This window comes from Orbicella franksi, chromosome 4, assembly GCF_964199315.1.
Source record: "Orbicella franksi chromosome 4, jaOrbFran1.1, whole genome shotgun sequence".
Lineage (NCBI taxonomy): Eukaryota > Metazoa > Cnidaria > Anthozoa > Scleractinia > Merulinidae > Orbicella > Orbicella franksi.
In genome coordinates, this window is record NC_138148.1 from 32,423,972 (window position 1) to 32,449,773 (window position 25,802).

The following is a 25,802-nucleotide window of genomic DNA, read 5'->3' on the forward strand; positions in this document are numbered from 1 at the left end:
CGGAAATTCCAAGTATCTTCAGGTGCAAAGATAAAGTTATTTTTCTTTCTGTCAAAACGATAATAGTCATTGCTTGGGCTTGCGAGCTAACTCGCCCATGCAGTGAGAATGTTTCCTTAGGTCAACACATCACCTAGCTGATGAAAAGTTTACGATGCGGTGACGCAACAGTCGTTTCGTTCAGACGTCAATCGTTCGTCATCACCATCGCGAGGTCTAATTTTTGCGCAACGAATATTCTGTTATTTTCCTATTTCTATCAAGAACTAGGGTAAAAATCAAGTGATCTTCCGCGTTTGCTTGTGAATTAAGAAGGAATCTTTCAAGAATCCCTCATGAAAAATCAACCATTTTTTCTTTTAAATTTCTTCCGCGCGCAGTGGTTAGTGAATGATGACAATGTTTATGTATGACAGCGCGAGCAATAGGATGACCGCGCGCGTGATAACTGGATGTCAATAAAGACGTGCGTGACGATGAAAGTGTGCTTGATCTTGAAAGAATAAAGCCAGGCATAGCTTTCTTCGTCTTCTCTCTGTGTTCTTCGAAACCTTTGATCCTTGTGCGGCTGGAGGCCCAATACCGAAGAGGGAGTGGGGAGAGGGGGTACTGTTCAAAGTTTTACATAGAGAGGCTCCTCCCCGAAGTCCAACCCGTTCCCCTTTTGTATACCATTAAGATAGGGGTAATTTACCCCTTTTGTATACCTTTAATTGAAAAAAAGTACCCTTTCACATACTTTCATAACTAGTCCGTATTATGAATGACTCGCCAGGAAAAGAAGTCTTCTTGTCATTTTCATGTAGTGCTTAATAAATTAAATGATACAGCCATAAGGTGGGTGTTGGTAATATGTTAATTGAAAGCCCTTTTAGATAACTAAATAACAGATTGCCCTAGCCTTTGATATACCTCAACTTGTGAAATCCCTGTCTTTTTATATACCTAAAGCCCGAAAATGGTATCCCTTTTGTGCGGAGCCTCCCCCGAGCTTAGGCCGTTATAGAAAGTACCTCCCCCAGGGGCCATTACCTTCCATTACAAGCCGTTCTGAACCACTTTGTGGAGAAAGTAGAGAGCGCATTTAGTCCAGCGCTAAAATTTCTTTGTTTCGATCAAGAAGACACCGCTAAGAGTGCGGTGACATCTCCTAGACTAAGGTCTTCTCTTATGGTCAATCGTTGGTTATCCTGGGAGTATTTCAGGCAGTTTGGCGTTTAATTAATTTGCAGAAATTCTTTCCGTGGTGATCCCCTTCAGGAACTCATCGCAAGTAGAATCCAAAAATACCACTTAATTTGTAAAATTCTGAGGACAAAAGTATAAGCTATCACCCAGAGACAATTAAATAGACACAAGTCGGCACCGGCGAATTGTTATAACGTCAATCTAAAAAAAAAAAAAAAACACACACACACACACTTGTAAAGGACGGCATGTTGAACCTTTTAGCGGTTAGAAAAGCGGTTGTTGTACTTCTTCGGGTGTTCAGCTTCAAAAGGTCCACAGCGAGAGCCTTTTGGGTTATTTTTTAGGGTCTTAAGCCGAAAAAGATGTGACAGGAGACAATGTGTTGTTTTAGAAGTGTTTCCTCTTAGGGGTGAAAAGCATTCCAAGCCACGCCCACAAAACAGCATCTTGGTACTCCTCAGGGGTTCTTTTCAAAGTTTCCGACGAGCCTCCCCCCCGGAGGTAATCTCGTCCAGGGGGGTGTGGCACAAGTTCTAGTTACTTTATGGTATAGAAACCTTTTGTAAGTCACGACACTCGTGAGTCATTTGGTTCCTTCTATCTCTTAGAATGGAAAAAAAAAAATCATTAAATTGTGCAACGAGAGATGAGCTTCTCTGCTTCCAACAATTTTATTATTATTTTAAAATTCATTTGTCCTGAACATTCCCTTATCTAGTGCTTCCAGGTTGATTAGATTGCCAGCGTTTAATTCCCTGAAAGGACTGATGATCAATAGGCCTTGTTATACATCTCAACCCAAATACGTTTTCCGATTGGAGGAGAACGTGTCACGTGTCGTGGATGAAACGCCGAGTTGAACATTGAGGTCGAGGGGAAACAAAACTCACTGTTTCCCGTGGGGCCAGTCATTAAGTGCTTAATATTCGGATTCTCGGCATTGGACCGGAACTAGCTTGCAACTAAGGCTAATGAGGAGAGTCTTGTCAAATGCAAATGACATTAATAAATATTTCCCCAGATGAGCCTCCGTTGCAAGTTATAGTTCGATCCAATACCGAGAATACGAATATGGTCTATTAATATTACATATTGCGCATATGAAAATTGGACAATTTTGACGAAAGCCCTGTGGCTCTACAAGTTCATTTAAGAATATTAAAGACTGCACCTAATGTGATTAGGTTGATTTTTAATCTTATTTTAGTATTTCTATAGGCTAAACATATAGTTAAATTATCATTTTAGCAAGCTGCAATACCTTGATTGTTATTCAAGACGTCAACTGGTTTTGGTACTCTAGATCTATGTCATTGTCAACATTCAATATTAATAATTCGGCGTCGTTTTTCCCGTTGCCTCAGACGAAGAATTTAATCATTTTACGCAGGTGAAAAAAGAAATGTCCCACGATGTAGAACGCACGTGCAAAACCATAGTCCTGTTTTGTTTGTTCCGGGCAGTCGCCATTGTGGTGGAGGTTTCAGGCAGCGTCCACACCTACTGCACCGGAGAAATTTGAAAACGCAGCTTTACTTCTACGGATAGGCCTACCGTCCACACTAATCCGTCACGAAAACAGAGCTTTTCTAAAACGCTCTTCAAACCGGAGAAATTGTAATCGCCGCTTTTCGTTTTCGTGTGGACAGAAAACATTTTAAAAACGGCGCTTTTCGAAAACGGTGGTGTCACGATAAATCATGTGATTTCCCTGCCGAGTTTTCCTCAAACACAAATCCAAAATAACCGGTGATTGTTGCGTTTTTAAATTTCTTGGGCGTAGTGAGGATGGAAAACACTTGATGCCTTTTCAGAGTGAAAACTCCGTTTTTAAATTTCTCCGGTGTAGTGTGGACGGGGCCCGAGATAACGCCCTGTTTGTGTTCTTAAAGTTAAACAGTTGTATACAAAAACACCATCGTTTCACTTGTCTTTGCACGGTTACTGTTCCTTTTGATTTCTTCTTTTTTGTTTTCTCTACCACTTCCACTCTTGGTGGAAGATCTTTTCAGACTGCTCTGCAACGAGTATCTTCTCGAGATTGTTTTAAAAGACGATGTTCTAGAGAAAGGCTCCTGTTGCACTTTACAAAGCAAAAGATGCGCAATGTAGCGGAAGGTCGAGATCATCTCATTATTCCTGAAAGCGTACACAATTGGGTTTAGTGCACTGTTGCTATAGTGACAGAACTTGACAAACTGGAGCACGCGATCCGTCCCGCGGGTGGGAGGGAGGTATTGTTTGTAATACGTGCCAATCATTGTCACAACAAAGAGCGGTAGCCAGGCAACAACGAACAATCCTGTAATGAAAGCCAGCGTGACAGACAGTTTCAGATCTTTTTTGAAAGCTTGCCTCACAGTTCTGTGCTTGGAAATTTTTCGTCTTCCTGGCTGGGAGCGAGCGAAACGGTAAATGGAAAAATAAGCGAAGAAAATTATAACAAATGGCACGAAGAAGCAGGTAGAAGTTACGAGAGGCGTGTAAACCTCCTGCCAGCGGTGAAACTGCACCGGTTGTAAGCTTGCCATCACGGTGGCGTACAACCAAGGAACCGCTATCATAACATAGAAAACCTTCATGGAGAGTGTTCTGTGACGTATCGGTCGGACGATTGCGTGACAGCGCTCCACACTGAGCGCTGTAAGTTGAAGTATAGAGGCCGCGCCAATGAAGATATCAAACGTGATGTAGAACTGATACGTTGTTGGGTTCACTGGGGATTGCTTGTGGGACAATGTGAAAATGTACAACCAGCAGGGAATGGAGACAAAGCCTACAAGAATATCACTGACTGCCAGACCCATTATAAGCGTGTTGGTGGCAGTGCGCAGGCGTTTGTTGATGGAAAACGCTGACAGAACGAGTCCATTTCCAGTTATGATGGCCACCAAAAGAAGCACATAAAGTGCAACCATTATCCCCAGTTCTATATTTGACATTTTAGTCAAATATACGGACGAATTTCCGGCCTGGACCTCCGTCTTGTTTTCCAGACTCATTTTTCGGGGAATATGATCGCCGAGCTTGTGTTGATAAAACCTGCAACAGATACAAATTACGATTATTTCAAGGCAAAATAAGAAATACCATCTAACGAAAAAGTTACCCGACTGGGAAATCATCCAGTTAGATGACTGCAGAATCGAAGTCTTGGCTCTGAGCTGGAATGTGTGAAACTGGTCAAAAACACTCGTGCACAAGTCTAAATAGCGTGCTGATTTCCCACGACTCGGTTAATGTTGAATAACTGCCAGAGAACTCTTATCTATACACAAACCTCCACACTAATTTCGTTCGAAAACATCAATTAATCATGTCAGTGCGCCCATTATTGCACAAAAACTGCGACTAAAGAAACATTGAGGCAATTTTTTTAAGGGTGTACGTACTTGACGACCATGGGAAAAGTAAATAGTAAGTTTCTCCTATTTTGTATGATTTTACCACAAGTAAATTTTGACTGAACACAATTTCAGAAAGACTGTTGGTTTCGTTCAAGGAAAACGAGCCGACCTAGATAATTCATAAGAAATGGAAATCATGAAAAAAGAAAAGAGATAACGAAGGTTGCCAACCCCTTTAAATAATAGACGGTTTTTTTCGTGATTTCTATTGAAGAAATTTTAACCGAAAATATAGTGGCAGATTTATCTCTTTAAATTTGATCTTTGACTCAACTAGAAGTCATCCAGACAAAAATCAGTGATAACAATTTGTTTCACGGACAATAAGCAAAGTCGTCGTTCACAATACTTATAATTAAAATAGAAATTAAACCTTTTAACCGTTTACAAGCGCCACTGAACGCAATGGGTAGCAGACGATTCTTTTCAAATTGAACTGGAAGTCATCCAGACAAATTTGATGGCAATTTCTTCAGCGAGTAGCACGCAAAGTTGCCGTGCACAATATTCATAATTCAAATTCAAATTAAACTAAATCCAGCATGTGGTTGGTTGGTTGGTTATCTCTAATTTCTGGTGTTGGCACGTTCTCTTGTTAAAAGTTATTTATGAAGAGAACATGGCCTGAAAAAACTCAACTAAAATGCCCATTGTAAAGCTAATGTTATAAACAGACCTACAAAAGAAATTTTTAATCTTACTCTAAGGAAGTCTAGCCGAGTTTTTGAATTATTTATACATAACAATCATATTTCAAAACTAACAATCCGCCAAATTTTAAACAGACTAAGATAAAATATAAGAAAGTGATGCTCGCTTTCACAATAATTTTAGTTGATTTAAGCGTTTTCTCTCACGTCTTGTTTACCGAACAACAAAATGAATAACACATATATTTTGCAAATTTTTGAACGAACTTACCTCTATTGATCATATGTCGGCTAAAGCAGAACACGTTTTAAAAGTTGTTATTTGGTATAATGACGTTATTTTGGTCTACAAACAGGTGATCAGTTTGAAGGACATACACAATAAGCGAAGATTTTGTTGTGGGGCCAAATATTTAGAAATTATGCTTTTGAGAAAGCTTAGATTTGTCGAGCTAAGGTTAACTCACAAATGTGGAACACTCAATAATATTGTGAAACGCCTCTTCCGTTTGCCTTAGAAACTTTTCACTGTAAAACTTTGTGTTCGTTCGTTCACCTTTGTACATGACTGTGTCGTTCTTGCGGCCTTGGTTTCTACCTCCCCTCGATAGATCCAGGGTAGGCTGTCGCTAAAGATTATTCTGTTTTTCTAGTTTTCAATTGGTTAATGTCTGCTTGCCTTATCAAGTCAGCTGCGTTCGTTTAGTATTTACATCCGAGTACTTTATTTTGTACCACCTGGTTTACCCTTGGCTTGAATCCTAGGCGCAGCTAGAATTAGCATAAAAATAGGCGAATTGTAAAGTTGTATTAAGTAGAAGCATAGCAGTAGAACAGGAAAAAGAAGTAGAAGTAGTAGTAGTCGTGGATTAAACTCTGATAATCTTAATCTCAGAGTCCCGATACCTCTCGTTGGTGACCAGTTAGTCCCATACAATTTTAACAAGAACAGACCTGCTGGCTAGATAGAGAAGAAAACGTGTTTATGTCATTTGGTTAGTTATTTACGCCGCAAATATCAAAATCGAATCACCTATGTTTTCTGAGAAAGTTCAAAAGGCGATAAAAATGATTGACCCAGTCCCTTATCGCTCTCTTTCTCTCGGGGATTAAGTGGTTGGTACAAACCTGAGAACGAATTTGTTTTTCATTCGTTGACGTCATGAAATTTCGCGCAAAAATGAGGGTCGATGAAATGGAACGGAATGCCTTTGGACCGTACGTCTTGTCAGCTCTCAAAACGACTAAATATATGTTTCTTTAAGAAAGCTTCTCAAACTCATTAATAATTCATCAAGTGTAAACAAAGGAAATCATGACCTTGTCGGTGTTTGGATATCTGATCTTAATTAGCGTAGATTATAACGATTTTATTTCTCCGTTTTCTTCTTAGCTTTAGTTTCGATTGAGAAGATATATCAAGTAATCACCCCGAAGCTCGTCAAAAACAATCTGCCACGCGTTGAAATTTTCAACGCTCTTCTCTTTGTTTCGAACGTGGTCAAACACGGTCTTTCGTGTTTGAAATATTACTTCCAAACTACTTCAGTTCAGTAAAAGTGGATAAGTAATACGCAAAGGTTTCGACTCGGGCATATAGCTCGGCCTTGCATTATTTCGAAACCTGCACTGTTCCTTCGCAGTTGCAAATTAGTTTACTGGTATAAGTCCACCATAAAATGTGGAAAAAATTGTTGAAATTCCGCGTTGAATTACGTATTCTGTCCGATCCTTATCACATTTCACTCTTAGAAGCATTTGTGTGATGTTTGAAAGCTGCAAGCGAACTCTTTTGCTGTTAACACATCTCAACGCTTTAAAAAAGTCTCAGGGTGCTGTTGTGACTTGATTGATTTTAAATCCCAGGCTTTCTTATATAATATGAATTAAGTCTATTTCTTGTTGAAAAACGTCAGACTCAGAAACCGCGAGTCTTTACAATCAAATCCTGAATGAAAGTAAGATGAATCCAATTTAAAATCTGCAATTTAAAATCTATGTGTAACAATAAGATGAATACAATTTAAAATCTGCACAATTTTAAAAAGACATTTGTTCATTAATCTCTCAGTTCTTATCTGGGGGAGTAGGAATTCATGGCCCCTTTTTCTTAGCATTCTTGACCGTTTTGGCGCCAACAAATCTTGAAGTGTGTGGTCTTTCGTGATGGTGATCTTGATCAAATATAGGAGAGTTACTAAATAACGATTTCGAACATCGGGCAAAGATGCAAAATTTTGCATTATGCTCAAGTGTAGAAATGAAGCTTCTTTTGCATGAAAAAACATCTGCAGTGAATGCTGCACAGCTGAACGTTGTTCAAGGCATCTTAATTTGCACGAAGGCCGGAAAATTTGGTAGAGTTGCGATCCTTACAAATGTTATCTTTTTGGTCAGTCTCTCCGAAAAAGCGTTTAAGAGAAACTCAGATTTGCAAGTCTTCATGTTATCTTCGGAATCAGAATTGCAAAGCGGTATCCAGAGTACATATTGAGCATCTCATTTTCATTAAGAGCAGCCCTCGTTTGGCTGATCAAGTGTTGTTTCGGTCCCAGAGCAAACATTTTCAAGCGCATGCATACGATATTTTCAGTTACATATCTTCAATGTTCAGACCAGCCTTACCTTTTAATCTCGCAGCTTGATCATGAAACACCAGTGTACGAGTAGAAATGTAGAGAGCAATTAAATTAACCAGCTGCCCACATCGTATTGATGGCGATGTTCTTGTTTCCTTGGTCGTAAACAGAATTTGAAGTGCTGCTGATAATCAATCATATAGTCACTTCAAACTGTACACCATTAAATGTGACAAATTTGATTTATTTTTTCTAGCGCATTCAGACTAAAGAGAAACACCGAGTAAGGCTTTGAAGTTAAATGTTGTCATTAGTGATTGGCAAACAATGCAATTTGGAATATACGGAGGCTTTGAGAAAACTGACGCCCTTTAATTGTGCAGTTGTCATTTCAACCATGGACAAACAGCAATATAACACTTCCCGGCAAATATTTTTTTGGTCTAGCACACTGGTAGAATGGAAAAAGATTTCGCAATAAAAAAATTATAATCAAAAATCCCCTCTACAACTACATCATTAATTAAGCTCTTTTCACAAGTTCGTTAAAAACCACAAAATCGACATGAAAAAATGTTTGCGAGTTATAGTGATCGATATCACACTGATATCAGACAAGAATAAATGCATGCATTACCCAAAATTGGTGTCTGTCAGACAAAACCTTGAGAGGGTTAAACATTTTATTTGATGAATTCAAGGATGTTTATTTCTAAAATAATGTAGCTTTGAAAGGCCGCGTCTGAAGGTCTGTTTACGATATCTCTGAAGGTCAGTGCAAACCCACAGGCCTTTTTAGTTCCGAAACTAAACAGCCAAGTGAATTATTGTGGTTTTTACATGGATTCTGTGGATGTTAGGACAGTCTGTGATGTGCGGATACTCAAATGAAAATTATTGAACAATATTTTTATGTGATACTGGTTGCTGTACTGTACAAGGTCGTTCGTGACTGAAACCCAAGTGTGTGCACAGCCAAACGGAAGCTATCGGCAATTACTTTCAAGCAGTGCTGATTGTTTTTATTTAAACATTTTAAAAGTATAATTTAAAAGTTTTCACCATGGGGATTCGATCAAGGACGTTGGGGTAGAGAGCTTAAGCAAACCACGATGGCAACGGCAACGAGAACGCCACCAAACAAAAGGTTTCCTGAGTAGAACAATGGCTGCGTACGTGCGTTATAAATCTTTGTACATTTCTTAGCCGTCCTTTGCACGGCAACAACGTGAAATAACTAAGTTCTGCGTGTTTTGGAGATTTTTTTGAGGGGAGGGAGCGGATGTACACAGGCTACTTTCTGGGTTAAATTTGGCGCGTCAATGTTTCCGCCAAAATCAGGATATTTTCTCAAATGCTTTATGTCTGAAAGGAAGCTGGTGATCGCAATTTTTGTGCCAACTGTGAAAAATAAACCCTCATTAATGACCGTTGGAGAAATTTAAAAACTATGTGGTGAAAGATATTTCAGAGCGAACGATCTTTAAAAACCGAGCTTGCATGAAAGAAAAGCCAAGGGCCAAAGTGTATGGCTGGATCAAGAAGTACTGTAGTGCACATATCCGCTTACAAAATGTTGAAACTTATCTGGGATGTTTTACCTGTATGTCATGTAATGTAATCAAGTATGCGTGTAAAGGTTTCTCCTTTTAAATGTAATGAAATAAATGTAATGTAATAAAAAATAATAAATTGAAAAAACACATGCATCAAATATGAACATCTCCTTACAAAATATTGAAACTTATCTAGAACGCTCTACCTGCTATAAAACCAGCTAATTGCGTTCGACGATAGGAGAACGCATACTAATCGCGTCCCGCGGGTATTGTCCGCGATGCCAGACGATTTCGTGCTTTGGACGCCATCTTGGACTGACTGGCTGGCACATCGCCTCTATGTCATGTGACAATAGACCTTTTCACGGTTTCTGACGCCATCTTACTTGGGGGGAGAACTAACACAGCAAAAATTACAGTAAATGTATGGGAAGAGTAAAAAGTTCGATGCCCAATAAGTTGAGTGTGATTGACGTTCTGAGTTGATCAAATTTGAAGAACTTAGATTTGCTGTAAGAAGAGGAATTGCACTTTTAATAGTTTACATAAATGTCTCTAAATTTTCCTGCGAATTGCGACTCTATTTTACAGACAAATGTATCGGAAAATGAAAACCTTAATTGTGGCTTTTATAGCGAGGCTATTTCCCTCAAATGCGATTAGTATATTCCATTACCCAGTATTTTTTGTTTTTAATTAATAAGTACTTCTGAACTAGAATTTTCCGTGAGTTGTTAGTCGTTAGATTCTCCGTTTTCCCCATATATTTACTGTAATTTTTACCGTGTTTGCCCCTCAGATAAGATGGCGTTCAGAAACCGTGAAAAGGTTCATTGCTCGGTGATATGGTACGGATGAGCGCGTGCGCCCATGTGGGTGGAGAAAATATTGCAGGCTCGTAAGTGTCGATTTGCATTTAGATTTTGGCGCTTTTTTTATACCAGAGGTTAGTGAAGATGGGTTGATTTATTCGAAGCATTCCTAGCAAATCTATTGAAGTTAGTATATTCAGAACACCAGAGAGCTGTGTTCTTGTTTGTTTTCTGAGAAATAGATGTTGCAATTTGTCCGGCAACTTTACCGAGTTCTTCATGCAAAAGTTGTGACGTTCAACCAATATATGTGCCCTTTGACCATTGAGCTTTCATGAGATAAATGGAAACCATTTCAAGTTGCAGAGGCATGAAGTTAAAATATACGAGCTTCGGATCATGTTTACAATAGGGAAACAGACAGCAAACTGTATAAATCCCAGTTACACAGCTGGGTGGCCTTTTTTGAAGTGACCCTAAAGTCGGGTGAAATATGTCTGAACTACAACACGAAAGATCACCCTTTAGGCACGGCAATTGTACTATAAGTTATCAATTATCAAAATTAACCTCATACTGGCCGCGACGGTTACCAAGCGCAAGGGCTGTACTGGGGAGCGAAACAAGGTCCGAACAGAAACAATCAATGGCAAATGTTTCCCAGTACGGCTCAAGCAAGCTTGAGTAGTTTATTATACGGAACAAAAACAAAAAATGCACAGCTTATGATCGTTTCCATGGAAACAGTCCATATAGAAAAATCCCAATCAAGAAAGAGCTAATCGGATGTACCTCAAGACTACCTTGCCACGAAGAAGAAGAAGACGACGACGAAAAAGAAGAAGAAGAAGAAGAAGAAGACGAAGAAGCTTGTGATCATTCACTCGACACATGAAAGCTTTTGAGTCAGAAGACGATGTTTCCACATGGAGCTATTTTCTTGCTTTGTTCTCAGTTTAACAATTTGCGAAATTAAATTTGGGATTTCCTGTTCAGATTTAGAGATGACAGTACGCAAATTTGTTTTTGACAGTTTTAGTTCAGGTACGTGCTGAGTGTAATAGTCGCCGAAATATTGCAAGCTGTGTTTCGCGTTAACCGGTTGTTAAGTAGAATTAATGCAGTTGTTCCATGAGACATTGACCTTCGGATCAAAAGCAATTTGGAATGTCGTCCATCTCGCCGATATTTCAAATAAAATAAAAATATACATACGCGGAGAGAATCAGTTCTATTTCAAAATTTTGGTACTTAACTTTCCCAATTCTTTACTCTTAAGGTTTTCAATGCGAAGGTTCTAAAAATTGCAGTGGCGAGTACCGAAACAACCCAACAAGGAACCAACCGGGCAGGTGATACGGAAAAGAAGAAAATTAATCCAAAAGATACGTACTGTACGAAATTTGTAGTCGATATTCGGAAGCACAGAGAATATCAGAGGTAAATATTTTATCTTGCCACAAACGCTTCCGTTCTGGCTGCAAAACTTGCGACGATTTCCCAGGGCGCGATTGAATTGTCAATTTGCCTGTTGCCTTGAGATTTAAAATCTTACCTTGAGATGAAGTCCGTGAAATACTGCTATTGAGTATAACATGTAGAGAGCACTCACCCTCATCAGCTGCGTACAGAATATTGTTTGATTTAGCAGTTCTTTAGATTGGGGTTTCCTTTTTTTAGCTTAGAAAAACAAACTATCAAGCGCAATTTAATGCGGTGCGATCAATCATTCTCCCGTCATATGTCATACCTAAGGATACACACACCTGCGCACTGCATACAACTTTGATCTCTCATCAATCATGCAGATAGGAAACTAAAGGGGATGCGAAACCGACTTGACAGAAATTACTCTATAGTTACGATATGGAAGCCACTCAATACCGTTGTGCGTGGGTCTAACTCGATAATCTATAACACTGTATATATTTTGGTGAGGCAAAACGTAGACTGCAACAACTGTTGGAAGTATTGGCTCCCAATTTAAGGAATAACGAGATTCGTAGAAAAATGTGTCCGCTTTGGAAAGGCACCCTCGCTTGCTAAATGGTTCCTGCTATTTGTCGCGTGTCGTTTCACAAAGACAATCCATTATTGTCGGGCTTCCTATGAGACTTCCTAAGTTTGTTTAGGCTCTCGAAATCGTCCAAAGAGTACCTTTATTTAATTCTTGGTACATTTCTTTACCGTCCTCTGCAAAACAACAACGTGAAATGACCAAATTCTGCGTTGTCTGGAGAACTTAAACCACGAGAGCTAATTCTTTAAATTTTAATTTCGAATATCGATTTGTCCTGATTTAGTTTTGTGATAGCTTTGGCAGTGATAAACAAAGTAGGTGACTTGAGGGTGCCGCGAGATTCGTCGGTAAAATATAAATTTTTTAATCGACGTTGTCCTCGGCGTCGCCGTCGTGGTTTCTTAAGCTCCTGAATGTCAGTCAGCTGCACAGCTATTTTTTCGTATTTCCTTTTGGAATTGACCTTGGACATTATATATTTAGCCTGTTCGAGCAGGTTCTTCGACCGATCAGCATGCTGGACAGATCTAGGTAATTGAGAAATTCGAAGGTAAAGTACAAATTAATTTGTTAAAGGGCGTCGTCCTTGGCGTCGCCGTCGTCATTGCTGGGAAACATTTTTCATGAGCAGCACTGGAAACTAGTCATCAGCATTGTTTTCATGGCGGCTAAATTGAGAAGCACATGTGTCGGTAGCCAAATGTGAGTACGGGAAGCAAAGATGTTTTTGACCTGAGGCAAAAACATTTTTGTTTCCGAGATGCAAAATTCGTTTCCGCAACATGTTTCCCACGCAGCTAAACTGGGAAACATTTGCCTCCGCAACAATGTTTTTGTAACAATGTATCCTTGTTGACACAGAGCTTAAGGCTTTTAAATTTGAATGTTTTGCCTGCAATGTGGTACTTTAAACCACAACAGACTTAAAATAACTAACAGGGCTATCTCACTGTGATATATTTAAGGCCTGTTTTAGAGATATCAGATATGCAAATCAACTTTAAATGGGAAACATCCTCCAGATAACAGTTTATGGTTGAAAAACATCAAAGGAGTTCCGCAGTAATGAACCAAAACAAAGCAGGACTTAAAAAAGAATTAAGATTGAGACCGGAGGCGCGTGAGAACGACATAGAATGCAATTTCTCGAGCCTCTCTTACAAATTCACTTGTCCGCTTAACGTCAACTGGATGTTTAGGTCAGACCTCCCACACTGTTCCCCTTCTTAACGTCCACTTGGAAATTGCAGCGTTAAGAGTCACTGAATTGCACTTCATTCTAGTCCATTGTTTTAACTCGAGCACACAATCGGGTCTTTCGAGATATTTTGGAACGTTTTTTGTGATATTTAGAAAATGTTTTGGGAATTTCCGTAAGGTATTTTGACGATTTTACGTCATATTTGTGGAAAGGCCAAACTATTTACGACACTGGGAGTAATTTTAGCTATCGATGCATCATCGTGTGTGTTTCTCAGTGGAGGAAAGACTTTTGACAATGTTAGAGAACGCAATACAGTTGAGGAAATATTTCCTGTGCCGCCTCTTTGTTCTTTAAAATCAAAACGCTTGTGTGTTTATAATTCTGTAGATAGCCTGAAAAGAGCTTCTAGCTTTGAAATAAAAGGAGCGGACCAGCAAACTTCCAAACACCACAGAACAAATGTCTTTTAAGATTGATTGACGTCTAAATAACTTTCCAGAAATTCTCCAAAAAGTCGAAATATCGCGAAAACTCCCTAAATATCTCTTATTTTTGTTTGAAAAATAAACCGATTTTGAAACACTTAAGCCAAAAATTTTCAAAAGTTTCCTGCAGTAGTAGAAAGATTAGAGGGAGAAGATTCACGCACTTTGATGTTACCAGCATCCGCCATTTTGGAAAAATGCTTTAGTGCTTTTAGTGGTCGGAATACAAATTTTTAAGTGAAGCTGCTGAACTGGATTTTTTGTAGCATAACACTGAGTATTGTTTCAGGAAAATAGCGAGGAAAACTACAGGGCTAAGCCAAACAAGCTATAAATGTTTTTAAATATCCTTAAAGTATATGTTCTAAATATCGCAGAAACTTCTAGATATCCCCCAAAATATCCGGAAACTTGTGGAAATAGCTAACAAAGACAAATCAGTTCCTCAGTTCAGTCTAAATAAAGCTGAAACTGAACGACGTTTTTGAGTTCACTGTTGAGGAAAAAAAGAACAAAAGAAAAAAAAACAGTTTCGTATGAGACTATTAATAAAGTTTTCAAAATCGATTCTGGATCATTTTTTTGTGAACGGGGTCTGGTTTATAGGTTTATGCATGAACACAATTATTATTAAAGTTCGAGAAAGTTCTTAAAGGGCTTTGTCTAGTCGAGCAGGAAAGATAAAGATCTGAAGTGTTCCGAAAATACGCCTTGGTATCTCCCAAAAAACTACAAAAGATGCAAAACCAGAGTAAACAACAACCGAAAAGTAATAAAAAACCAGCGAAGGGTTACTTTTGTATTATTAACTTAAACATAGGCAACGGCTGGTTTCTTTAACAAAAACGCCGCCTGTTTTAAACTTATATTTCGATTCTTTGTTTCACACGGCGTGAGCTTTCTGCAGTTATTAAAAATACAGACAGAGGCGGGCTAGACTTTTTAATTTCCTTGAGTAAAATATGACATATATTTAATCGCGCAATAAATCTCGATTTTTTTAAAAAATTCGGGCTTTGCTACCAATTGTATACAGAAAATGGTATCGAAGAAAAGCCACGAGAAATGAATAAATGTTGTATATATGGAACATTAAAACAATGCCTCTATACTCAGACTGTTGCAGAACAAAATTTGTTCTCCGATGATATATATTTACTGGTGCCATATATATTGTTAGTGTGCTAGAATAAGTTATTGTCTTTACAATGTATCTCTCTAAATATTTCAATCTCGCCTTAGCTAATTTCTTACAATACATTTATCTTTCTTTCTTGCTGAATTTAAGTGATCCAGAATATTATATTCGGCTTTTCAACGACTGACTGAAAGTAACATTTTTGTGTTTCTTCTTATTTTCAGTTTCACTACCGACTGAAATTTTCCCTGGAGCAAGTGACATGATGATAAATTTCCAAAAGTTCACAAGTCATTTTTTGAGACACATATTTCTCCGTTTCGGAAGTGTAAAATGGTGTTATGTCTGTCACTTTCGCTATTCAGAGTATTAGTTCTGATTTAACGCGGTTTCGCCGAGAAAGCTAAACAAAACGAAAAAATGATGAGGAATACATTTAACATAGGATGTAGAAACACCTAAAATATATACGCTTAAGATATTCGTAAACTGGAGTCAAAAACCTACGAGATTAATGAATATTGCACCGAGGTGCTAGTTTTGACAAAGCTCTAATCTTAGTGTTTCCTACCGTTTTCACAGAGATTTGAGTCTCCCGCTGTCAGTTCGTCTTGAACAGGCTGTCCTCAAAAGCCGTATAACAGTATCAAGACGATCGTGCACTATATCAGTATTTATCCTTTCTTTTACGTGATAACTACATCCGGGACTTTATGACAGGTGGAGGTAATTTAGAATTGACAACTGAAATCCGCATTCAGTCAAATGAATTAAACGGTCCGAAGTTAATAGGCCAGTTTCCTCAAACTTCCTTTTTCGTTTAAACAGAACTCTTCTTGAAACTTTTGCTTCACATTGAAAAATGAAAAGATTGATTCCCTGACGGTTTTTATGATTGATCAGTTGATAATTTTTGGTGTTTTCTTTGAGAAAATTACTCTGGCCTTATAATTGCTGTTGTAGTCGAAGGAAAAAAATTGTTATTATTAAAACAAATTTTGCCATATTCAAAAGGTAATGCTATATCGTTTTTTATTTTCCAATCCGAAAATGAGCTTGAAGAAACAATCGAATTAATCTGTTCATGCTGCCTATCGGTCAAAGAATATTAATTAAACATAAATTTTTCTATACATGCCAGATGTTTTTGTGTTTTGCTAATACCTTCTTCTCTCTTTGATCTTCGCGATTTCAATACAGCAAATTAAAGCAGCAATATATATTTGTTAAATACATCTGGTTTTCACGCGGGTCCTCTGTCCTGCTCGAATTGCAATTTGAAGATGTTGGTTTTTGTGGAGTGAGGAAAACCGGACAACCTGAAGAATAGCCCTCGGACCAAGGCGAGGACCAACGGCAAACTCAACTCACATATGACACCAGGCCAGAATCGAACCCGGGCCACATTCGTGGGAGGCGAGCGCTCTCACCACTGCGTAGTCACTGCTACCCAAATTCACATCACCCAACAGCTAACGTTTTACCCTTGCATGGTACAATTTAGCATTTTTGTTTGTTCTAGCGTATGGTAATATACAATAAAGTATATGTAAGAACAAAGGAAAATACTAAAATTCTACAAAGAGTATTTTTTATTGAAACACAACATATACATGGCGATAACTTGAAATGTGTTTTGGAATGCCTAAGTATCGTGTTGTTTTAAAAATAAAAAAAAATTAAAAAAAAGATAAAATAATGCACACTGTAAGCGAGAAATCTAAAATTGAAAACAACCAGGGGCAGTTTTCGCAATACGTTTTCGCAAAAGGAGTAACTAAAGAAAATGAAAAAAGTTTTAATCCTAAATAGAAATATCGTTGCAAAACTATAGGTTATGAACATTTTTGCACTCATTACTAGTTCTGCTACGAACAACTTCTTGGTTATTTTTCGTAAAAAAATGTTATCCACAGAATACCGTGTCAATTGTTTATCACACCTTGGCTAGGGAAAAACTATGAACATGCTAACTAAAGGCATAACAAATGAGATTAAAGAGATCGCAAAGTGGCAAGTCTGGCGCTTTTCTCTTGATGCCTTTTTGAAAAAAAAAACAAACAGTATCGGGCGCTAGCTAGTGGAGAAATTGTTAATTTTACTTCATAAAATGGAAACTGATTTTATGCACGAATTTTGAACATTATGTCGCTACGTGAGTGCCTGAGGCATTATCTTCAGGGTAACTGGATCACCTCTTGAACTAATGATTTTTTTGTAGAAAAAAAGGGCTATATGCCTACCTTTTTCCGAATAAGAGTCATTTTCCCGGATGGAGGCATTTTAGCTAATGCACCGACACCGCGGGTAAAATTTCCGCACATGTTATCCGTGTAAGAGTGCACGAATTCCGTATTTTCGCATTGTAGACTTTGGACCTCGGATAATTCTGTTTTTCTTATACGGAATTTAAGTACACAAAGGGTTATTTATCGATTGTTAAAATTACTTTATATATTTAGATTTACGCAGGCCTAAAAGTGTAGCTGCACAGTCCTTAATTTGTTTATAGCACCTCACAAAGCATTTCCACTACGATAAATTGGTGTTCAAATGTTTTTGTTAAAAAAAAACACAAAAAGATGGGAAAATCATGTATGAATGAGCCAAAAGTTGCCACAATAAAGAGACCAGATGAAAGAATCGTTAAGGAAACTTGAATAAAAAAATCAAGTTCATTCAAGATGAAACCAAGGAACTTGGTAATGACATTGCCAACATTTCTCCTTTCAAAATTGCACTCTAAATTCGAAGGAACACTGCACTTGTTCATTACATTTTGTTTTCTGAAGCGTTGAAAGGCCGCTTTAAATTCTTGATTTGTTTTCAAAACAAGTGCACAGGTGCTGTGGAAGTGTACGTCCTGATATGTGGGATGGATGGTCAGCCAAGCGCACTGGGCTCCGCAAGCAACGGCTTTGGATGCGCGTTGGCCTCTCCGCTATTTACTACTATAGCACTATTCTAATGGCATTCTAAAAGTGTTTGCAAATTTACTGTGCCATTGTGCCACTAGTTGCGCCATTGTGCATGAGAGTGTGGCAGGAACTCGTGCTTTAGTCTACGTTTTTATTAGTTTAATCAAATCATGCGCATAAAAAAATCTATTGTTTATCTCTACATTATTCGATCCTTTTAATTTTGTGCCAGTTGACCCCTGTGGATAGTCGAGGTAGTCAGTACTCTTCTTCACATGATTTCCTTTCTTTTTTTAGCTTTTTGTTGGGCAATAATAAAATGAAATTTTAATTTTTCTGTAGTTCTGCACTGCAGCTTTGGAGTCCCGGGAAACTCATAAATAACTCCTCCAGTTTAAACAAAAGAAGTCATGACTATGACAGCGTTTGGATATCTGATCTAAATTAGCACAGATTTTTCGATTTCATTTTTGTTCCGTTTTCTCCTTAGTCTTAGTCTCGATTGAGGAGATATATCAAACAATTAAGACAGTGTTTGACCACTTTTCCAAACTCCTCGAAGTTCATCTAAAATACTCCGCTTCGCGTCGTATTTTCAACCCTCTTCTCGGTGTTTGGGAATGTGTGTTAAACAATAAAAATGCAAGCAATGATGCGTTACACATATTTATTTATTTCCTACTTTGAACAATAAGGGAAACTCATTTTTGGTGTTGGAAACTTATAATACTTACAGATATAAATTATTGTCTTGGGATATTTTTAAAACGAATTCGAGGGTTTATCATGGAAAAAGATAACGTTGGTAAACTGGAAACTAAGTTGGGCGTTACGGCCACCCGTAACTCACCTACCTGTCGGTTATTTTTGTAAGCGCGACCGTAATCCAATTAGGATTCTCGATATTGTCTTAGTTCTCTCATACGCTAATTAATTGTAGAACTATAATTTAAGTAGAAGTAAAATATATCTATCGAACAGCGAGAACCAATGCTAGATATCCGTTACCTTTCACTAGTACTTTTTAGGCACCTGCCAGTTTTAGCTTTCCACCTGTTGTTTTAGTCGCCCGCGCGTTGCGCGTCACTAGACAAGGCTATGATCTTATTTTCATTACTCAGACCTTTGAACGCTTCGCTAGATTTCGACCTAGCCCAAAATGTCCCTTTCTCGTCTATCTCATTAGCTATTCATTCCCATAACCAATCCGTCTAGTCAAAAGCACGTTTAATTATTACTGAAGTTTTACTGAGGTAACCACCGATACCCTCCATTGGTTCTGTGCCTGGAAATCCACACCTAGAGTGGTAGATTTAGCTTAATTTAGCACTGATGTAAAGCGTTAGATAACCTCCTGTAAACTAGCTAACAAAAAGAGTTGTAAAACTGTAAAAAGAGGGAGAGAGTTTTAGAGATTGCTGAAAGCTGGTGTTGAAAAATGATGTGAAGCTGAAGTTAAACATTAAATCCAGAGCCAACCATACTTGGTGAGTGTTGATTAGTAACCATCCTGAAGAGTGTTGGACTGGGAAGCTAATTCCCTACGAAAACCTGGTCCAACATGTGGTCAAACACGGTCTTTCGTGTTTGATATATTACTTCTTATGTGCAGCACGCTTTATTGTACCGATCCCGGTGCATTTGCAAACGAAAATTCCTTCATTCGTTTTTAAGACGTCTAATATTTTGATTGGCAATAAACGTTGTTAATTTTTAGACGATTTAAGCTTGAAAAATGTTAAAGTAAAATGCTTTAATTCTTTGCCACTAGTATTTTTATCAGTTGATGACAATGTTGGTTTCAGTTGGAGTTTAAATAAAGGTTGATTAATTCTGCGCCGATATGTGGTTATTTTTCTTCACACGAAAATTGGGGGAGCCTTATAAAAATTTACACCTTGATATCCTTCCTAGCATGTTCTAAAATTCTAACCTTTCCCAACCAGACATTATTGTAAGATAGATTGCATGTTGGCAACGAGACGTTTTGTCTTACTTAAAAATAAATTATGCCCGTAACATATTAAATAACCTTGTTGATGTGCATGTAGTTCAGATGACGCTTTAAGCTTTGGTACAAGTCGTTGATGTCCGTAAACAATTTAAAATTATCTTATGACCCCCTGTAGAGCCTTACCTTTTAAAAATAGCATATAGTGCAAGCAAGCCAGAACAAAGGAAAAAATAAGAGTTTACATTTGGCGGCCTTGTTTTTGATCATGAAGTGGGCAAAAATAAAACACTTTTTCTCTTAAGCATGAAGTCATAACTTCAGTTTAACATCGCCTTCAAGAGAGGCTATCGGTAACCGGGTTCAGAATGACGAGTAATCGTTTATGGTGATTTCTAGGCTCCCGCGAGTTCTTTAGGTAGTTCACTTTGAAAAGTACTGTAACAATTTAACAGTGCAATTTCATGTGGTGTGGAATGAAATTTCTTTCAGAGAAGCCAAAGCGGCCAGAAAACGAAAATTTGAATGTAACGGCAGTTACCGAACTGTTCAAGTAACAACCCAGCCATTACTGAATCACCGATGGATTCAGTCAGTAAACGTATGCAGTCTACATAAATCCAGATAAAGAAAACCGACAATAAACCCTGCAAAATGTACTAGTCTCGTAAACAGGCTCGAGGTTTGCACCGGGAAATTGCGTAGTTCAGTTGAAATGAATACTCACTGCCGAATTCGACAGAGTAGAAAATAACGTCAATAAACCAAATAACATTCTGTAAGCAAAATAAATCAACCTATTATGAAACGAGGCATTTTTATAAAGCTTATTCTGTGTAGTGTTTAGTTTTTTACTGGAAGGAATGTTAGCTACGAAGGGAATAGAAAAACAAAATACGCCTTACGTTAATCAAGGGTAAAGAGAATTGAATTGTTGGCTAACGTGAGAGATGTGGAAATTTATGTTCCTTCCGCCGGGCACTGGTTAAACCAAACAAGGGGTTTATTTATTATTTTTTCTTTTCTTGACATGTAAACAAAGCACCAGAAATTAAAGTCGATAAATAATATGTGGGAAGTTTTAAAGACTATAAAATCGATTTTCCGAATACGTACTGTAGGAGGTATTTCAATACGCCTTGAAATGTTTTGCAAGGATTTCTGAAATCCAACATTGCATACAACTGATTGCTAATAACGACAGTAAAGATATAACAGTTTGTTTTTGGCCAATAGACAGTCAAGTTTAGTATCAATTTAAGCCATTGGTGGATTGTACTAAAGCAGTGCCGTAATTTCTCTTATCGCATGAGCAGTCAAGCCAAACCACTTCAATTACATTATATAGCCAGATAAGTTTGAATATAAACCGGGCCATTTAAAAGAGAACTTCTTTTGTAAATGTCGTTCAACCATTTAATGTTTTTTCATTCGCTTTCATTTTCATTTTCGGGGCGGTCAATACTATGCAAGGAAAATGTCGCGATAGGGATGCAATAAAAACAGGTGCACAATACGCACATGTGGTTACTGTTTTCATGGTAATATGTTCAGACTTCAGAAGAAGTCTGATGATGGAACCTACAGCTGGCGATGTATTGAGAACTGTTTTAAAACAATATTATAAGTCACGCAATTTTTTAAAACATTCTGGTTTGATAGAGTACATTGTTTTAAATTGGTTGACGATTTTGCTGAGTATTGTTTAATGCTACTCTTGGCTTGTTCTATATGTTAATCGATCATCATAACTTCAATCATTTTTATCCTTTGCTATTGCTGTTATTACTTGGGCATCTGTAAGAAATCCCGAGTCTTGAAATGTAAGCCATTTTCTCTTGGGTGCCAAAATGGAGCGGGGGATCGTGGTTCCAGCCTCCAGGTGTTTCTAGCGGAGACCGTGAAAACTGGCGATAAGAATTGCGACAGCTTGCCAATCGTGTGCTCGGTCTGCGTGGACAGCACAATTTACAGAATGCTGTGTTTTGTGAAGAAAACTTTGGAAAGAATCATGCCTTATACGCTCATCTCACATTCAATGATGTCGAGTGTTTTCGGAACCGGTTTGGCGTGAAAGCCAGCCGAATTTTAGCAAAGGTCAGGCTCGTTCTCACGAGATAACAAAAGAGCCATATATGACTTCAAACTACGAAAAACACTGACAAAAGAAACTATGAATACAAACTATGATGCCGAGACGAACACATCAGATGTTGGAAAAAATCAAGAATCTTCCTGAACAGAACTTCGAAGGTGAGCCTGAGGCAAACAACTGGATAAAGAGGATACTCAACAAAGCAACTTGAATAGTGAATATCTAAGCTTATTTGATTCTTTCATTTGTTTTTATTGTGTTTAGTAAGCTCACTTGTAAAGCACGATTTGGTATTGCGATACGAAGCCCGAGTAAACGCTCTTGGAGCAATTAGTTTCTGCTATTGACGGTTTTCATGTTTCGTAGTCATATTCCAAAATTAGAAATTACCTCTCCTTCTGAGGTTTTAGTTTTATCAGATATAGGACCCTGGAACTTGAAGTTTTGCAACGTGTTAGCATTGTAATAGAAGACGTTTGAGTTTCCAAGTTGATGCGTTGCGTGACATTAAATGGCGGCCAGAGAAGGCTGTCGTGTAGGTCAAAAGATGAGCCATCGCTCATCTTTTGATCTACACGACAAGAACTGATGGTCAAGAGCTGAACAGTTCTTGCTCTACAAGAAGTATTAATTTCAACGTGTCGGAGCTCTAGAGTAATAAATTTTCGTTTCAATAGAATAACTCAATGACAGATGTTTCTGTTACTTTAAGGTGGCCATGCGATTGTGTCACTGGAGGGGCACCAACATGGCGTCTCCATACAAAGCTCTATAAATGAAGATAAAACACTTTTCTGAATAACGTGCGAATGAAAAGCCACAGAGACCTAATTCTTAGTGAGGTTGTTTACTTCTTTAAGTATCAATCATCTACCATATCATATTCTTGACTTTATTTTATGATTTTTAGTTTTGAACACAGTGGACCGGTGAAAAACCAGCAATCCTTTCCACTGAAGTGAACTACTCCGACTCATAACATCCGCCATATTTAAATCAAATCTGTTGAGTTGACGGAAAGTTTTAATTTTTCCAATAAATTTGGCAGTCTGATTATTTATAAAACAGAGATAAGTGAAAGAATTCGTCAATATCGATGTATTAATTTTTTTTACTTGGCTCCGAGGCTTAAGGGAATAAAACAAAAGAAACTAATTATTCATCACTTGACCGCGATGTGATTTCTTTTGTTTTCTTCCCCTAAGCCTCGGAGCCAAGGAAGAATTTTAATATATCGAAATTGGCCTTTTACGGATAACAAAGGTTCTCCCTCAAAGATACTGAAATATTGAAGAAATTACGAAACTGACAAGTCTTGGCATTTCTTAAATTAAAGCAAATGCCATTTTACAGCAACGACCTCAGTTTTATAGACTAATAGTTTATTGATGTTCGAGGCCAATAATGTGCTATAGACCTTTTTTCTTATTTTTCTTTAAACAGATTGTGTTACCATAGTAACTGGGCTTTTGCAAAATAAAAAGAACAAGCATCTAAGCTGTAATATATCGAGACTCAGTCACTAGCATTATTTATCTTCAGGGCCATCCATTAATCCATTAGACATATTTTAGCAAAAGGGAAAGAGAACAAAAAAGCATTAACGAAATTTTTTTATCAAATAGCTCACAGATTGAATCAGAGGAGAAGGAAATTGGAAAGCCGGCGAAGATTGATTTCAAAAATTGAGGTTAATTTAAAAAGTCGATTTTAAAGGAACTTACACAAGCACACATGACCTTCACAATAAGTCAACACTGATACTTTCCTTATTTGGCCGGCTATCGCGCCTTCGCGCGCGACATGCACAGGCAATAACAATTTTGGTTGTGCGCCAAGGGTTTTTTCTCGCGCTGCTATCTGTGGCTAAGTTGGCAATAACGTTTAGCGAGTGGCTATCGCGAGAGAAAATATCTCGCTTTAGTGCTATCCACATAGGTTTTTGTTTATATTTGACTGAAACAGCAACCTTCTTACTTTTCTCTGTTTTTGGTTGTAGAACTTACGGTTTGTTATCTACCGCCGGTACATGAATACTTTGAAACTGGCATGTACTTATTATGAACAAGAAATGACCCGACTATCTTACCTCGCAACCATCAAACAAGACTTCAAAGGCCAGTAAAACACATTAATTGTACTGCGTTGCAACTATATATCATTTGTCTGGCATGGCCAGGATAAAGATTTGTTTCAGTACTTCAGATTCAAAGAAATGGCTTCCATAATGAGTTAGGGCAAGAAAATGAAACAAGGCAAAAAAAAAATTGCATATAGAACGTTACCTATAATCAGCACAACAGCCCTCCAAGTATCAGAGAAAACCCCACGGTACCTGAGCTTAGTCCTGACAAGTTCTACAGCCGTCGCTTCAATTCAAGGAATTATCACAGAGGATCCGCTTGTGAATGGCTCTCTAATGGGTTCCTTTCTCAGGACATCGTTTGTTTGCCGAGTCCTGTGGATTGAATGGTAAACAATCTGAACCGTGAAACAAATATTTAAAAAAGCATCACAGGCCGTATATGTTTCTGGTAAAGATTATATGATTTGGCACAAAAACATCTAAGAGCGTGCAGATCTGTGAAGCACTCCAATAGCTCTATCACTGGCGGAAACTGATTTCATATCAGGTTCTGTTGTCAGTGTTGTGTTTACTTCCAAGCCCTCGAGCGTTTGTAATTTCGCTAAAAGACAGTTTCCTTGAGTAATGTTGACAGATAGCTAGAGCCCTGTCAGACTCTATTCAGTTGCTTTCACTGTTTTTATCGATATCGATCGTTGTTCATCGAGTTAACAAAAAAAATCATCGAAAAATATCAACAACTGGGAACAATATTTCCATACAGCTTTCGTACCATGAATCTGACTCAGAATGCTTGAATCAATCGCACAAGACCGGTTTCAAAACAGAATGCTTCCTGCAAGCCAATGTGTTTTTTGATTTTCCTTCAGTGTTTTTCATCTCCGTGTTGGGCCTGATGAAATGTGTCTAATGTCTAATTTGATAAAGATACTAGTTCAAATCAACATTTTAACCGCAAAAACAATGTCAGCCTAACCAACTATTCTACCAGTCATAAAAGATTAATTTTCATGGTTTGTGAAAAGCTGTAAAAGTTAAGATATGTACAAAATCCTTACCGTGTAACTTTCAGTTGTAATTTGACAATTTGCTCTGGAGAACGAGATTTAAAGCCCCTTTGAAAAATTATTTCAAAGTATAAATTTAGCCTGAATAAATTATAACCCATAATCATTCCAGACGATTATTTAAATTGATAGCGCTTTAAAAAGTTTCCTCAATGGCTAATGGCTTTTACGGTTCTGCGGCCGACTAATAGCTTTTTTGAAAGAGATATAATAACAAATTATTCTAAGTTTTTGTGAATGTTTTTCGTTTGTTTTCTCGCTTTGAAAGCTTTTTCTCCGTCTTCATCACCCGGTACTGAGCGATTTGAAACTGACCATCAGCAATATTTTAAGAAAATAAATTCTAGCTGCATATATGTTCCGACGATCAATTTAATTCTATACCTTCCTACATTACAGGGAACTCTTGCTTTATGGAAATGAACGCAGGTGAAGGGAAATAGTGTTACAAACTTGAGACTAAACAGGTTAACTGCTTATTTTCAGCCACTCGTTTTTGCTTCCTAAGCAGAAACTATTTGTCAGGTATAAAATAGTTAAAAAAACAAAAAAACAAACAGATAAAAACACAATGCGAGAATGATTATTTTCAGGATATTTATTGGAGGCCTCAAAATTCAAATGTTGATGAGTTCAACTC

At 37.8% G+C, this 25,802-nt stretch overlaps 1 protein-coding gene across 1 annotated transcript; it reads right to left on the bottom strand.

Moving 5' to 3' along the window:
• Positions 1-2,416: 2,416 nt before the first annotated feature.
• Positions 2,417-24,562, bottom strand: LOC145485430 (histamine H2 receptor-like). The gene is made up of 2 exons (XM_081464098.1): positions 24,345-24,562; positions 2,417-4,233 (listed from the first exon to the last, which is right to left on the bottom strand). Exon 2 carries the CDS (start codon positions 4,191-4,193, stop codon positions 3,084-3,086), a length of 1,110 nt encoding a protein of 369 aa, XP_081320224.1. The 5' UTR covers positions 4,194-4,233; positions 24,345-24,562; the 3' UTR covers positions 2,417-3,083.
• Positions 24,563-25,802: the final 1,240 nt, after the last annotated feature.